The 13,156-nt window shown below is 44.1% G+C and overlaps 1 protein-coding gene across 1 annotated transcript in view; it reads right to left on the reverse strand.

The window, feature by feature from the left end:
- The window catches only part of RIOK2 (RIO kinase 2), a 146,252-nt gene that overhangs the window by 113,521 nt on the left and 19,575 nt on the right, over positions 1-13,156 (reverse strand). Inside the window, exons 2-4 of the mRNA XM_086960961.1 lie at positions 10,923-11,061; positions 6,451-6,567; positions 3,576-3,751 (exon numbers count right to left, since the gene is read on the reverse strand). Coding sequence (XP_086817087.1) covers positions 3,576-3,751; positions 6,451-6,567; positions 10,923-11,061 — 432 coding nt within the window. The remainder of the gene's footprint in view (positions 1-3,575; positions 3,752-6,450; positions 6,568-10,922; positions 11,062-13,156) is intronic.

Raw genomic sequence — 13,156 nt, forward strand, 5'->3', positions numbered from 1 at the left:
TAATCTCTATGGCCACGGCTAACAATAGAGACCGCACCCAGAAGAGAGCCGAAATAACCCAACGGGTAGCGGAGTTGGAGCAGATGCACCAACGAAAGGGGGCAGCCCGAGCCTGGCGCCAACTCTGTACGGAGAGGAAGATGCTGGCGGCCCTAGACCAAGATGTGGTGGAATATGCGGCTCTACGCCTCCGACATGCACACTATACTGGGGGTGATCGCTGCGGGAAGCTATTGGAGAGTAAATTAAGAGAGCAACGCCAAAGACAAGGCATAAGAGCCATACGGACCAGTCGGGGAGACCTAGCTGTCGACGGTGTAGACATAGCTTCGGCTTTTGGGGACTTTTATGAATCTCTATACGCAGCTGACTCGCTCGACCTCCAGGCTGGCCGTGCTTCCCTGGGAGGCACGGCCCTCCCGTCACTGAACGAGGCGCAAGCGGAGTTCCTCGATCGACCCATTGGCCTGGAGGAGGTGGTCTCGGCGATATCCCGCCTCAAATTGGGGAAATCACCGGGCCCAGACGGCTACTCGACGGCCTTTCATAAAACGTTCTGTCACCAGGTTGCGCCGCTACTGCAGGACCTTTTATAAAACCTTTAGCCAACCCGGTGCCATTTTAGAGGCGGCGATAACGGTCATACCCAAACCTGGCCTAGACCCCACACGCTGTAGTTCCTATAGGGCGATATCCCTCTTAAACCTAGACCTCAAGCTCTACACTGGCATCCTCGCGAGTAGGTTGGCACCATACATGCAGCAGCTGGTGGAACGGGACCAGGCTGGTTTCATTCCCCAACGGCAGACCAGCGATAACAACATACGGGTCCTCCACCTCATCGAGGCGGGGTCGCGGACAAGGCCAGATTGCATGCTATGTACCATCGATGCCGAAAAGTCCTTGGATAGGGTGCACTGGCCCTATCTGGAATTGGTGCTACAACACTTCGGCGTGGGGGAGGTTCTCCGCAACTGCATACTGAACTGCTATCATCGGCCCAGTGCCACAGTCCTTGTCAATGGCCACACCTCCCCGAGCTTCCCGATCGGCAGGGGCACCAGACAGGGGTGCCCTCTCTCCCCTATCCTTTTTGCTCTGTACATGGAGCCATTGGTTCAACGAGTCAGGCAACATCCCCTCATCAAGGGCATCCCCTTTGGCGGTGACGTGCATAAGATCAGTTTATACGCTGATGATATCCTTCTCTCCCTTACGGAGCCGATGCAGTCAGTCCGAGCACTCTTTATTGAACTTCATACCTTTGCACTGGCCTTGGGGTTTAAGATCAATGTGGAGAAATCGGAAGCCCTGAATATCTCCCTGTCACCGGAGACACTCGTCGATGTTCAAGGCGAGTTCGATTTGCAGTGGTCAAATACCACCATCCCTTATCTAGGAGTTCTGTTGGCCCCTACCGTCCAGGCCACTGCGGAAGTGAATTACGCTAGGCTCCGCTTGCGCCTCTGCGACGAACTCCGGAGATGGAAACATCACTCGCTCTCATGGCTGGGGCGGATAGCAGCCACTAAGATGACCCTGCTCCCACAAATCCTTTACGTGTTCCAAAATCTCTCTCTGCGCCCCCCAGCCGGGTGGCTTCAGCGGACGCAGTCTGATTTGGCGCGCTTTATCTGGAACGGTCGTCGTCCACGCTTCAAGCATGCCATTGCGATACTTCCGCCCGCCCACGGTGGGGTTGGTGTGCCTGACCTCCTTTTATATTATCAAGCGACACAACTTCGCACCTTGGTGGAGTGGTTCCAGCTGGAATCGGGCAAGAATTGGCTTTTTCAAGACCAAGCTGTGGAGGGCAGGCCCTTACAGGGGGTTCCGTTTCTCCTCAGATGCCACCGCCCTCCCAATCTATACGCATCACAGATTACAAGCACTGTCTTGGATGTATGGGATCGGGTGGCGACCCGGCACGAGCTCACCTTGTTTCCCTCTCCGATGGCTCCGCTGTTCGATAACCCCGAGTTTTCCCCGGGACTGGACCCCAGGGCATTTGTAGCCTGGAGACGCTCACCCTGCAGGGCCCTGGGACATATGTTCAACTTGAACAGTATCCTCTCCTTTCAGCAGGTGAAGGAGGACTATGGTATACCGGAATCTGACCGCCTACCGTATCCACAGGTCCGACATTGGGCTTTGCAGCCAGAATTCAGACCGGGCGCGCAACGCCCCCTCACCCCGTATGAAAGTGGCTGGTAACCCGAACCTCTGATGAGAAGCCGATTTCCGACTTGTACCAGCAGCTCCTCCTCACAAACATTTATAACGCAGGGAGGAACAGGTGGGAACGGGACTTGGGGAGATCACTTACGCACAAAGAATGGGATGGCATCTATCACAGGGCCAGACACTCTACTTACCACATGGGCCTCACCGACACCCTGACCAAAGTGGCCACCTATTGGTACCATACACCTGAACGCTTACATCAATGGGATCCCCGCATTAGAGACCGCTGCTGGAGGGGGTGCGGGGGGGGGGGGGGGGGGAGGGGCTTGGCACCTTGGAGCATTTACTCTGGAGCTGCGACCACTTGCAACCCTACTGGAGTTCGATCTTACATGACATAGATTCACATCTGGATACTCAGCTCCCTAGATTCCCCGCTTACACTCTGTTAGGACTCCCCAATGCCCTGATGTACCCCTTGAAATCTAGGAGAGGGAGGCTTAGAGCGATTGCGCTGGGGGCAGCCGTGCAGAACATCCTGGCACACTGGAGTACCACACAACCCCCCCCCCCCCCCCCCCACATAATGGCTGGCTGCACCGGCTCTGGACGGTTCTGGGGATGGAGACGTTGTCTTTGGCAAGGGCAGGGAGAGGAGTTTGCGGAACTTTGGCGACCATTTTTGACTCTGCGCCTAGCTGACACTCCGATCGAGGAGCCGAGGGCCCCAATGAGCAGGCGCAAGACACGGGGCTGAGGTTTGGTTGCTACCCTCCCTTGGTGGCGTGGCGATTCCCCTTTCCCTTTTCTTTTGCTTTGTGGACAAGGGGGGGGGGTGGACTTTTTTCTCCTTTGCAGAGACCCTACATGTCTGGACTTGATGTCATTCTCACTGCCACACATCTCTGACTGGGTCGCACAAGAAGAGCTTGACTTTGTTCTATCCGAGGGGGAAATGTGGCATGTATGTTTTTCCTGTTTTGAAACTTCAATAAAAGATTTAAACCATAAATATTAAAACGCCTAGTTAGCATTACAACACCAGTTTCGGAGTAATTATAACACCAAGACTAAACTGCTCTATCAGCAAACACTTCACCTCTACAAGAAAGCTTCCCAGTCATCTCTCCGTCTTTATAACGAAGAGCAATTTGCCATCCCCTTGATGCCCACAAAAGGTCTTCAAAACCGTTAAAGCACGTAGGTGGTAAAACACTGTGTGAACTGTGTGAACCCCTTTCACTATCCTCTGAAGGAAAATAAATACATTAAAATTAGAGAATTATGTTTTCCAGGCAACCAAACTGAAATGGAGGCCCCATCTGAGAAGAGCCAGGAATCTGGAGCTCCGACTTCTTTCTTAAAATTTATTTTTTCCAAATATAGCATACCTTCATGTACGCAAATTCCTTCATGGCAGCCAAGCGTGATAAGTAAAGCCACGACATGCTACGTCTGTGCTTGTGGTAGTCACGTTTATTTTTGAGATTTCGAAAGGAGGTCCTCCCGAGTCTGTGCAACTTCAATGCAAGCTGTTCCTCTTCATCATTTGCCACAATGTAAATATCTAAATGAAAAGCAAGAGGAGAGGCACAATTGTTAGAATGAGAGCGTTCAGCCTTGTAACTGGTGAAAGAACATTACATAAGATAGGCCCTACTACCAGCTTGTAAATAAACTTTTTGAATAATGCAAGGAGAAACATTTTGGAGTGTAAGCATAGATTGTAAATTCCTGTAAGTGGTGAAACCTTCAATTTCAGGAATCCCAAATTATAATGATTATTGCATGTACAGTTTGGTAGAACGCTGAAAGAAACAAAGTTAAGAAAACTGCTTAGTGAAAAAAACACCAGATTTTACCCAATGCATCTTGTCACAGACTTTTTAATGAATAAATATTAACATAATCTTTAGCCCACAGTGGAACGTTAGTAGCATTAGAAAGAGGTGCGTATCCCACCCCTTAGTACCTCGCACTTCAACCTATATGTATGACCATTAGCTGAGATAGTGGAAACTTGTGGCCTCACTCTTTTCTTGTATGCGGACGATACACAAATGGTTGTATCTCGGTCATCCAAGGACAACCAGAATGTAAAGACCCTTAACTCCTGTCTCACCCAAGTCTCATTATGGATGAATGCTAACTCCTTGAAACTGAACGGAGACAAGACGGAGGTCCTGTTGGTGTGCAACCTACCCCACCCATAGGGCCCTCACATGTAGCCCACAACTTTGGGCCTCCTCTCCCTGCCCAGTCCTAGCCGTAAAGAATTCCGGACTCTGGTTGGATGACAAATTTATCACAAGTCAACACATCAACAGAGTGTGGTATCTTGAAGCGGCTAAGGCAGATCCTTCATGGCCTACATACTTCCACCAAGAGAACCGTAGTATAGGCCCTGGTTATTTCTAGGCTAGACTACAGGAATAGTTTGTACCTGGGGGTGGCAAAAACAGTGCTTAAACGCCTCCAGAATGTACAAAACACTGCTGCATGCCTCTCGCTCCACTCTTCTGAATCCACCTCTACTGCCAATAGGACAAGGAACCTACATTGGTAGGCCATTGAATGGCTGCTGAGAATTAGGTGTTGTGCTATCTGCACAAATGATTCAAACAACAGACCCAGTTACCTTAGAGGTTTGGTATATACGGACCATTTTTGGAATTCTACTCATCGCAGTCTGGCCGCAATTCCTAAAATTAGGGAATTCTGACAAGAAGGCCAAGCGTTCTCTTTTCTGAAACTTTGGAATGAACTGCCTTTGACACCGAGAGAATACCGCTCACTCTCTTTGTTTTGCAGATTGTTAAAAGTGTGGTTGTTCTCATCCTCTGATTCTTCCTAAATGCTTTAATGTTTTCTGTGATTGGTCTTTGGCTCAACCGCCTTTCCTTATTGAGCTCAGCACTGGATAAGCACACTTTACGTAGCCATGCAATTTTCAAAATATGCATAATAATCTGTATCATCTCATTTTCTCATATCTGCAACCACTCCAATGATATACTGTTGGTCAGTTATTATGGGAAGTAATAACCTGAAACAAACCAGCTTAAATATGCAAACTATCACACTTTTTCAGTCCACCCCTCCCAGGTGCTCCTACCCTCTGCCCTACACCAGCACATCTCAGGTGCTCCAGTCTGCCCTCACTCCTTCCCAGAGCACTGACGGAGAGCAGGAGATGGACGTGTGTGGAAGAGGATGATTCAGTTCATCCGTCATAATGCCAGTATCCAGTGCTTGATGGTGGGTTGCTCTTCTTTTGCGACGGGGTTATGTCTAGAGATTATTAATCATGGCTGCCTGTATCTGGTACAAGCTTAGGAGATGCCGTCTGTTGCTCCTGGATGGACTCTAAAGAGCATTGCCAATGAGGACTGTAATGCAGAACATTCCTCACTGATGTTATGATGCATTTGTCCTGTATCTTTGGCTTTCCTCTTACATTTAAATGGTCTGTCTGGATAGACTTAATAAAGAATAGGAAAAACATCCACGAAAAACATGTATCCTCTTTACTGGCCACCAATCTTTCTTAAACAGTTGTGATTTAAAAGTAAGACGCACTATAGTGTGTTAAATGAGTGTATGTCAAGTTGAATGTAGAAATATTTAAAAATGGTATTAAAATATGCATAAAACTAGAAAACGTGAATGTACCATTGTTTTTTGCTCTCCACTATCCCAAGTGCTGTAGAGTATCATGAACTGTATGCCAATTACTGTTCGGGCTAGGTAGGATGTAGCTTTATTGGGCCATTCGGGGTAACTCTTATATCCCTATATTCCTTGGGACATCATTTCTTTTTTATGTGTTCCCTCCCTTTCTGACTCCTCGGAATAACAGCAAAACTCAGTAAGCACTTTCTGCAGAGGCCACACTAAAATCTCATAACAGTCACTCCTGTGCAGCATGCTACTCATTTGACAATGCACTTTGGGTGTATGAAATGCTTTATAACTAGAATGACAATACACAACTAGATCTATCCTGATTTAAATCAAACACATAGTAGGGATTTGGAGAAGCTATCAACATACAGAGTGAGCTAACTGAATATGCTGTACCTCACGTTTCACCATATAGAGATGGAGTCATCATTACAAACGCTCAGAGAAATTCCAATGCAGTTTATAACATCAGCCAATGGAGGTTAACAGTATGCATAATATCCTGAAAATGTGTCTCTCTGTTGGAAAACGAATATTTTAATTTATTTTTCTCAAGTACACAACATGACAATTTTGAGTTACCTGATTCTTTGCCAACGCCCATTTGGTTGCCAACAGAGTTCACAACTTCACGAGAACAGAGAGTTTTCAAGGCTAGATAATCATACCCAGTGTTGGTTAAACGATAGCCCTGGACAGCTAAAAAGTAACAGATAAATAAGAATAAGTACAAACATTCTACTCATAAGGCACACAGAATTTACTGAAAATAAAAGTTCTGTTTCACATGTCGGGGTGAATTATAAACATTGCATTTGGGAAAAAATTATCTAGCCTGCTCTACTTAAAATAATGCACTGTCCAGGTAGAACAAAATTTGGCTCACTATAATTTGAGGTCAGAACACAATTTTTCTATTTGAATAAAAATGGATTGGCACTCAGCTAAAGTATTTTGGGGTTTATACTTCCTAGAAGACACCTCATCAAAAAGAAAGTGTATTACCTGTAAAACCGGTTCTCTGTCACAATAGTATTTGCCAAATTCAAGAACACTGAATATCTCCCTCCCTTTGTGATGCCAGAACCCTTTAATGCATTACCTAGGCCAGCCAGCAACCTTAAAAACACATTGCAGTTTTTTCTAACCTCTGTATATTTAGCATGAAGGCTAGCTATGCCTTTGCAGATTTTTTTTGTTTTAATATTGTTTCTAAAAACAGAGAGAGTAAAAAGTTTCTTTATTAGCTAAGTAATGCGTAAGTTGGATATGTTGACCGTTTCTAAAAAGTATGTCTAAATTAAAGTACAATGTCTTTAATTTAGATAGACATATGGTTTGTTCATTTAACAGTTTTCTCTTGTAAAAAGTTCCCCCAGATCCCAGACTTAAGCACAGATATTCGGCGTTGATGAATATTAACAAAAATCCTACAACGGAGAATCATAATTTGGCACAACGGCCTTCACAATAAAACTACATTGGATTGAAAAAATACTGTATTTCAGATATCGCTACATATATCATTTCGATTTAGCCTAAAAATGTACGGAGTTTGAATGACAGGATAAAAGAAAGTTTGACATTTAGCACACATTAACAAAAATGTTTGAAGATCAAGTATATCTAAACAAACTGGATTTGGTTTTATATTAAAACCATAGTGATCTTCATATATGGAAATATCGTATTGGCATAAAATACCAATCTAAATTATGCATATTACTAACCTTGGCACCAAGTGCCCGTTTCTTTCACAGACATTGGGGATCCTTCTACTGCCTTGTGGCTATGGAACGCTGCCCACCTTCTGACTCACACATTGGCTCACCCCTAGGCGACGGAAAGGTACACCTTTTAAATGCAGCTATATGCTGCAGCTAACATCCCATTTTTGGAGTGGAATTGTTAAATTAAAAAAGAAATACGGAATAGCAGAAGCTTCCATCAATTCCACTTTTAATCCAAACATGTGACCACAGATTGTAAAGTCGAGAAAGGTAGAAGCCAAAACACCGTTAGTCAGTCATCAAATGACCAGGCCATGAAAGCTTACATGGCTAACATAGCATCAACTCAGAGTATAGTGCTTCCAGCATAACCAAAGGGTGAGGCAAGAGTTTCTCAAAAAGAACTCGGAAGCAGGGAAATGCTACAAAAAGAACAGGATTTGATTTTTGTGGCAAATGGACTTTCATTTGAAGCAAAGGTGGATAGGATACACAAATTTGCAAGCTAAATGGTTCATAACGAGCTCATGATGGGCTGTAAATCAAGAGTGATCGGGCTGCTGAGCGTGTAAGCAGTAAAACACCTAGATGATCGACTAGAACATTGAGAAGGGAAGAGTTTTTGGTGAACGCACTAAGCAGTTGCAGCAGATCCTAAAAATTGCATGATGTTTAAAGTCTGTTTAAGGTAATGAATTATGAAGTGGGCCTTTGTAGCACAGGCTTATTGTTGTATTTTTTTTTTTGTTCCGTTGAAGTTGATGATTTATGAAGTAGCAGAATCTGGCAGGAAGTTGAGTCTGCGGTGATTGGAACAAAAACAAATTGATGGAAAGAATACTTCAATTAATCTCAAATACAGGTAATTGCTCAGGCCGCACTCTTGTCCATCATTTTTTCCCCACTGCTCCACACTAAACAAATATCGGCCTCATTCCTTCTCAGATAAGAATGGTCAAGCCGAGCTGCCAGACTATGTTACCTCCAGCACAGGACCCATGTCTGGACATAACCATCACACTTGGATATCTAATGCATCAAAATGATGAAAGGAATGCATTAATATAGCTTTATAGCCCAACATAGCAGTCTATACTGGCCATTAAAGGCCTACTCCAGCGTTCAGTTAGTCCCTTTACCAAAGGAGCCGGGCTTTAATGGCCAGTATAGCCCAGCTGTGGCGGGCTAGAAAGCTATTAGAAGATTTTGTCACATCAGGGCAGAATGTTCTAATTAGTAAAACAAAGGCCTCACGGAGCCCGGAGGGATAAAAACCCCTTGGGCTCCTTGAGGTCTTTGTTTACAGCTGTTGCTATTAAACCTTTAATTGCTGCCGTCGGCCATTGGCCGACGGCAGCACTACCTCCCCAGTGCTGCCGTCGGCCAATGGCCGATGCGGCCCCGCCCGCGCACGGAAACGCCCGCACTGCGGTTAAATTACCGCAAGCGGTTAACGGGTTAAAGACAACCCTTGAAATGTTGATGCACCGGGCTTCTACCAGCCATTAGAAGCTCGGAGCTTCTAAGGCTTCAACGGAGAGCTAAACATTCCAAGCTCTAAATAACGTCATTCATTGGTATGGATTCAGCCCTTATTACAGCTCATTGTTTTTCACCCATTGTACTGCTCTATACAGAGATCAGTCAAATGTAGTTCAGCCTTGGTCCTGCCCCAAAGGGACAATCCAGCCTGAACTGCCTGTCTTAAGGGGCCCTGGCTTGGCAGTTCAGGCTGGACTTCTAAACCATATTTGAAGTCACACCTTCAGACAGCATACTGGGCAAAATCATTTTGGCCCACCAATCGGTCCTTTTCGATCTGAAAAGTGCCTTGTAAACATTTGATCATTTCCTCAATGACCCTGAGTTTTCTGAAGGGATTGGATTGACTTGGCACTGTCTCGTGAAAAAAGTTATACATTTTAAAGTAAACATTCAGAGAACCAATCACAGTTCATAACCTAGCAACTAACATACACGCATTTGCTTCAAATCCACATAAATTCTACCTGCAAATTGAACTTAAAGTTAAACAAAGCGAAAGGGCTCAGATTCTTAACCACACATTTTCGTTTTATCAGAAAAGCAAATAATTTATTTCCCGCACTGATAAAGTAGGCATAACAGAAGAGTTGAAGAAATTTATTTTTGAGAAAGAGTCGGGAAATTGTTTTTCGATCACAATTGCACTTGATCAATGACAACATCCTCGTGTTGTATTTCTTTCACATTTCAAAGCATATAAATTAAAAAATAAGCATGTAACATTTGAATTCCAGGCTGACATCAAATCCCACATGACACTGTACAGTTTATTTATTTGGTTTCAGTATGCCATAACGTATCAGCGCTAAGCAGAGCCAAGCACCGGGTTATATTCTTTCCAAGAGAGCTCTTCACAATGCATATGAATGACTAACTACATAAGATAAAGGTGTGCCTTTGGTTTGACGCTTCCTGCAAGAACAATAGAGACAAAGGACTTGTTTTTTAATTGCATAACGAGGATACATTTAACTTCTTGGCAATAACGCAGCTGCACACAGTGAAAGACTGTTCTATGGACATGAAGTGAATGCACAATTTGTGCACAATTAAAACATGGTTTTGGAATGGTTAAATGAGCAGAATAGAGGTCCAGCCGTTATAACGAATACAGTTGTTTGCCAGCAACGCAGGAAAAATTTGAGATAGTATGAGTCATATAAGCTTTTAGATTTGTTATTTTGTTTAGGGTTTTTATTTGTATTTTTAAAAAATAAGTCTTTTGGGACGAAGATAATATTTGTACCTGAATTGCTTATTAAGAGATGACATACTTTGTAACAGGTATGCATTCTAGGGTCAGGTCTTGATCAAATTAACTTGTGACAGTGACGGGAAAATTATCTAAAACAAGCACAGCAAGAGCAACAATTTGTAGGAAACGCCTCACCGACCAAGGGATTCAGATTGGGACAAGTGCAGCTAAATCCTAGGATATTATATAAATATTTATTTCTGCCTTTTGCATAACATATCTTAATCCCACATCTTATGGGTGACCCTAGCACTATAGTTCGAGCAAGAGGATATATTTATAAAGTTATGAGTCAAAGTATTTCTTAAGACAGGTGTTCAGATTTTCTAGTACAGTTTTGTGCATTTTGGCTACATTCCTGACCTCAGACATTTTAAGGCATTTCCATGCGTTTTCAGTCTTCAATCCCAATACAAGACTCCCCCAAGACAAGGACCAACATATGAATACCCAGTTGCTTCAAAGAAATTTCTGTGAACCTCTGCTAAAGCTCATGTGTACCAGAACAAAGAGATGCAACTTACATTTCGAGCGTTCATATGCCAGCAGCTTGTGCTTCACCAGTTCTCGCAAAACCTTATTGCAGCCACCGTGTTTCAAACTAGCGATGGAGGCTGTCAAGCTGGCTGGAACTATCTCATGATTCTTCATGCCCATTTCAATCTAGGAAAAAGAAAGTGAATGCTAGAGCTGGTAAACTGTTTTTGAACATGTCACAACTCATAGGGCCAAGGAGGAATCCCTGCTATATACACCCTCATCTATGTATGATCTAAAGAAAAAGTATACCAATGCAGTACAGAAACTATACAAGTTTATTTGGTATTTCTACAGCACAAAGAGGCAGGACAGGGTGAAAGACAAGCATAAAGTCAACTACGGATATGCAGGGTAGGTGGCTTATGAACAGCTAATTCATTGTAATGTAGTCTTCAACTCTTTTCTAAACTGGAGCAACGTTGGGGCAGTCCTGGTGGATATAGGGTTGTTCCAGATCCTGCATGCATGGAGGGAAAAGGCCTGCTGCCTTGGTCTTTTCTTGTAAAAACTTCTTAGTCTGCAGTCTGATGGGGTTCTGGCTGCAACTGTGCCGACAACTGCAGAGATGGTGAGCTGGTCTGCAAGGTAGGCAGGGGTGTGAGTCGTGATTGCTTTATAAATGATGCAGCTGGTTTTGGAGATGGTGCAGACCGACTAGGCAAGTCAATATGTATTCTATGAGGATGGGGGTGATGTGATCATATTTCTTTATGCCTTGGATAAAACATGATGTGGAGAACTGGGAACGCAAAGCACCCAGGCAACTTTTGTCAGACCAGCCACCCCGCACAGTGCATAGCGAGTGAGCCTGGCCACTACAAGATGATATTTGGAGGTTTCCGCCACCCAAGAAAATTGGGGGGGGAAATTGTGAATTCTACAACACGTTTATCATTATATATTCAATTGCAATAGCTTTTAAAGCATAGTAAATGAGGACCTTACTGTGTACCAGGATATGACAATCTTTGTTGGGGCTCTTCAATGATTCCCTCACTATCACCCTCAAATAGTGCCTCTCATCTCTCCATAGCCCCTCGCTCACATTTATTTTGTTTTATAGCACCTCTCATACCAGTGCAGGGTGTCGGAGCACTTTACATCATACCCACATACAGAGACAATGAATCATCCATGTGTAAATCAGTGTATAGAAAATGGCACATAAGGCAACGGGTACGACAAGGCGTAGGATTCACATGTCATCCACAGTGGTAGGCATTTTATAATAATGATTAGTCTAGAGAAGCACAAACTTGGGATCCAGAACATAACACAGTGGTTAGGGTTGGCTTTAATAATAAGAATGTATTTCTACACAAACACCCATTTTTAGCAATATCAGGATAATGAAAGACTGGGAAAAGCATAACTTTTTAAGCTGTACCATGCAGTTTGCTTGCAGCTCTTTGATGGCAGTTCATAGCTCACTGTGCTGGATTACAATTTTAATTTATGAATTCCACAGTAACAAAAGAATCGGTGACAAAAGCAGAGACACACTGAATTATGCACATAAAATACTGTTCTTTGATATGCATGGAATGCAGGAATATTAACCTTCTGTGCTACCCTAGATGAGTCAAAACTTCTACTAGACAAAACACATCTCTTTCCAGCAGGTACAGTGATCACCAGAGTTATCTTGACACTTTTATTGTTGCCCAAAAACTGCTGGATATGCAAGGAACATTGCAGTGCTTTTAAAACTGCTGCACTGTTATAAAACTGGCCACGAACCTTCCAGCCTCCGAGGAAACGCCTGATGCCCAGAACTGCTAGTCAGGACTTGTGTCTGATGCCTCTAAGGGGTACCAGTGAGGAGTCTGAAACTCCATAGAGCAGGGCGTTACCTCCATCCAGATGCAAGAATACAAGGGCATACCCAGAATTTGTGATCTCACTTTCTGAAAGAAATGGTTTGACTTTCTTTAGAACAGAGATCTGGTACCAGGGTGTTTTTGTTGTATTGGCAATGTGTTCCTTGGTGGTGTGGTTGGCGCTCAGGGTCAAACAAAGTGAATTGGCACTGGGTGAAAGTTAGGGTCTAAAGTCATCAAGGTTCATGTTATTGAGCAAGGTTTGTACTGTTTCTTGTATTTTTGTTCTTGGCAAATAAAATCAATTCTGTCTTGGTTGGGTTAGGCTTCAGGGAGGGTGATTCTGGTCAGGCTGATGTGCAGTATTTGAGGAGCTGGATCTCTGAAGCAGAGGAGAT

Source organism: Lissotriton vulgaris, chromosome 3_1, assembly GCF_964263255.1.
Source record: "Lissotriton vulgaris chromosome 3_1, aLisVul1.2, whole genome shotgun sequence".
Classification (NCBI taxonomy): Eukaryota; Metazoa; Chordata; class Amphibia; order Caudata; family Salamandridae; genus Lissotriton; species Lissotriton vulgaris.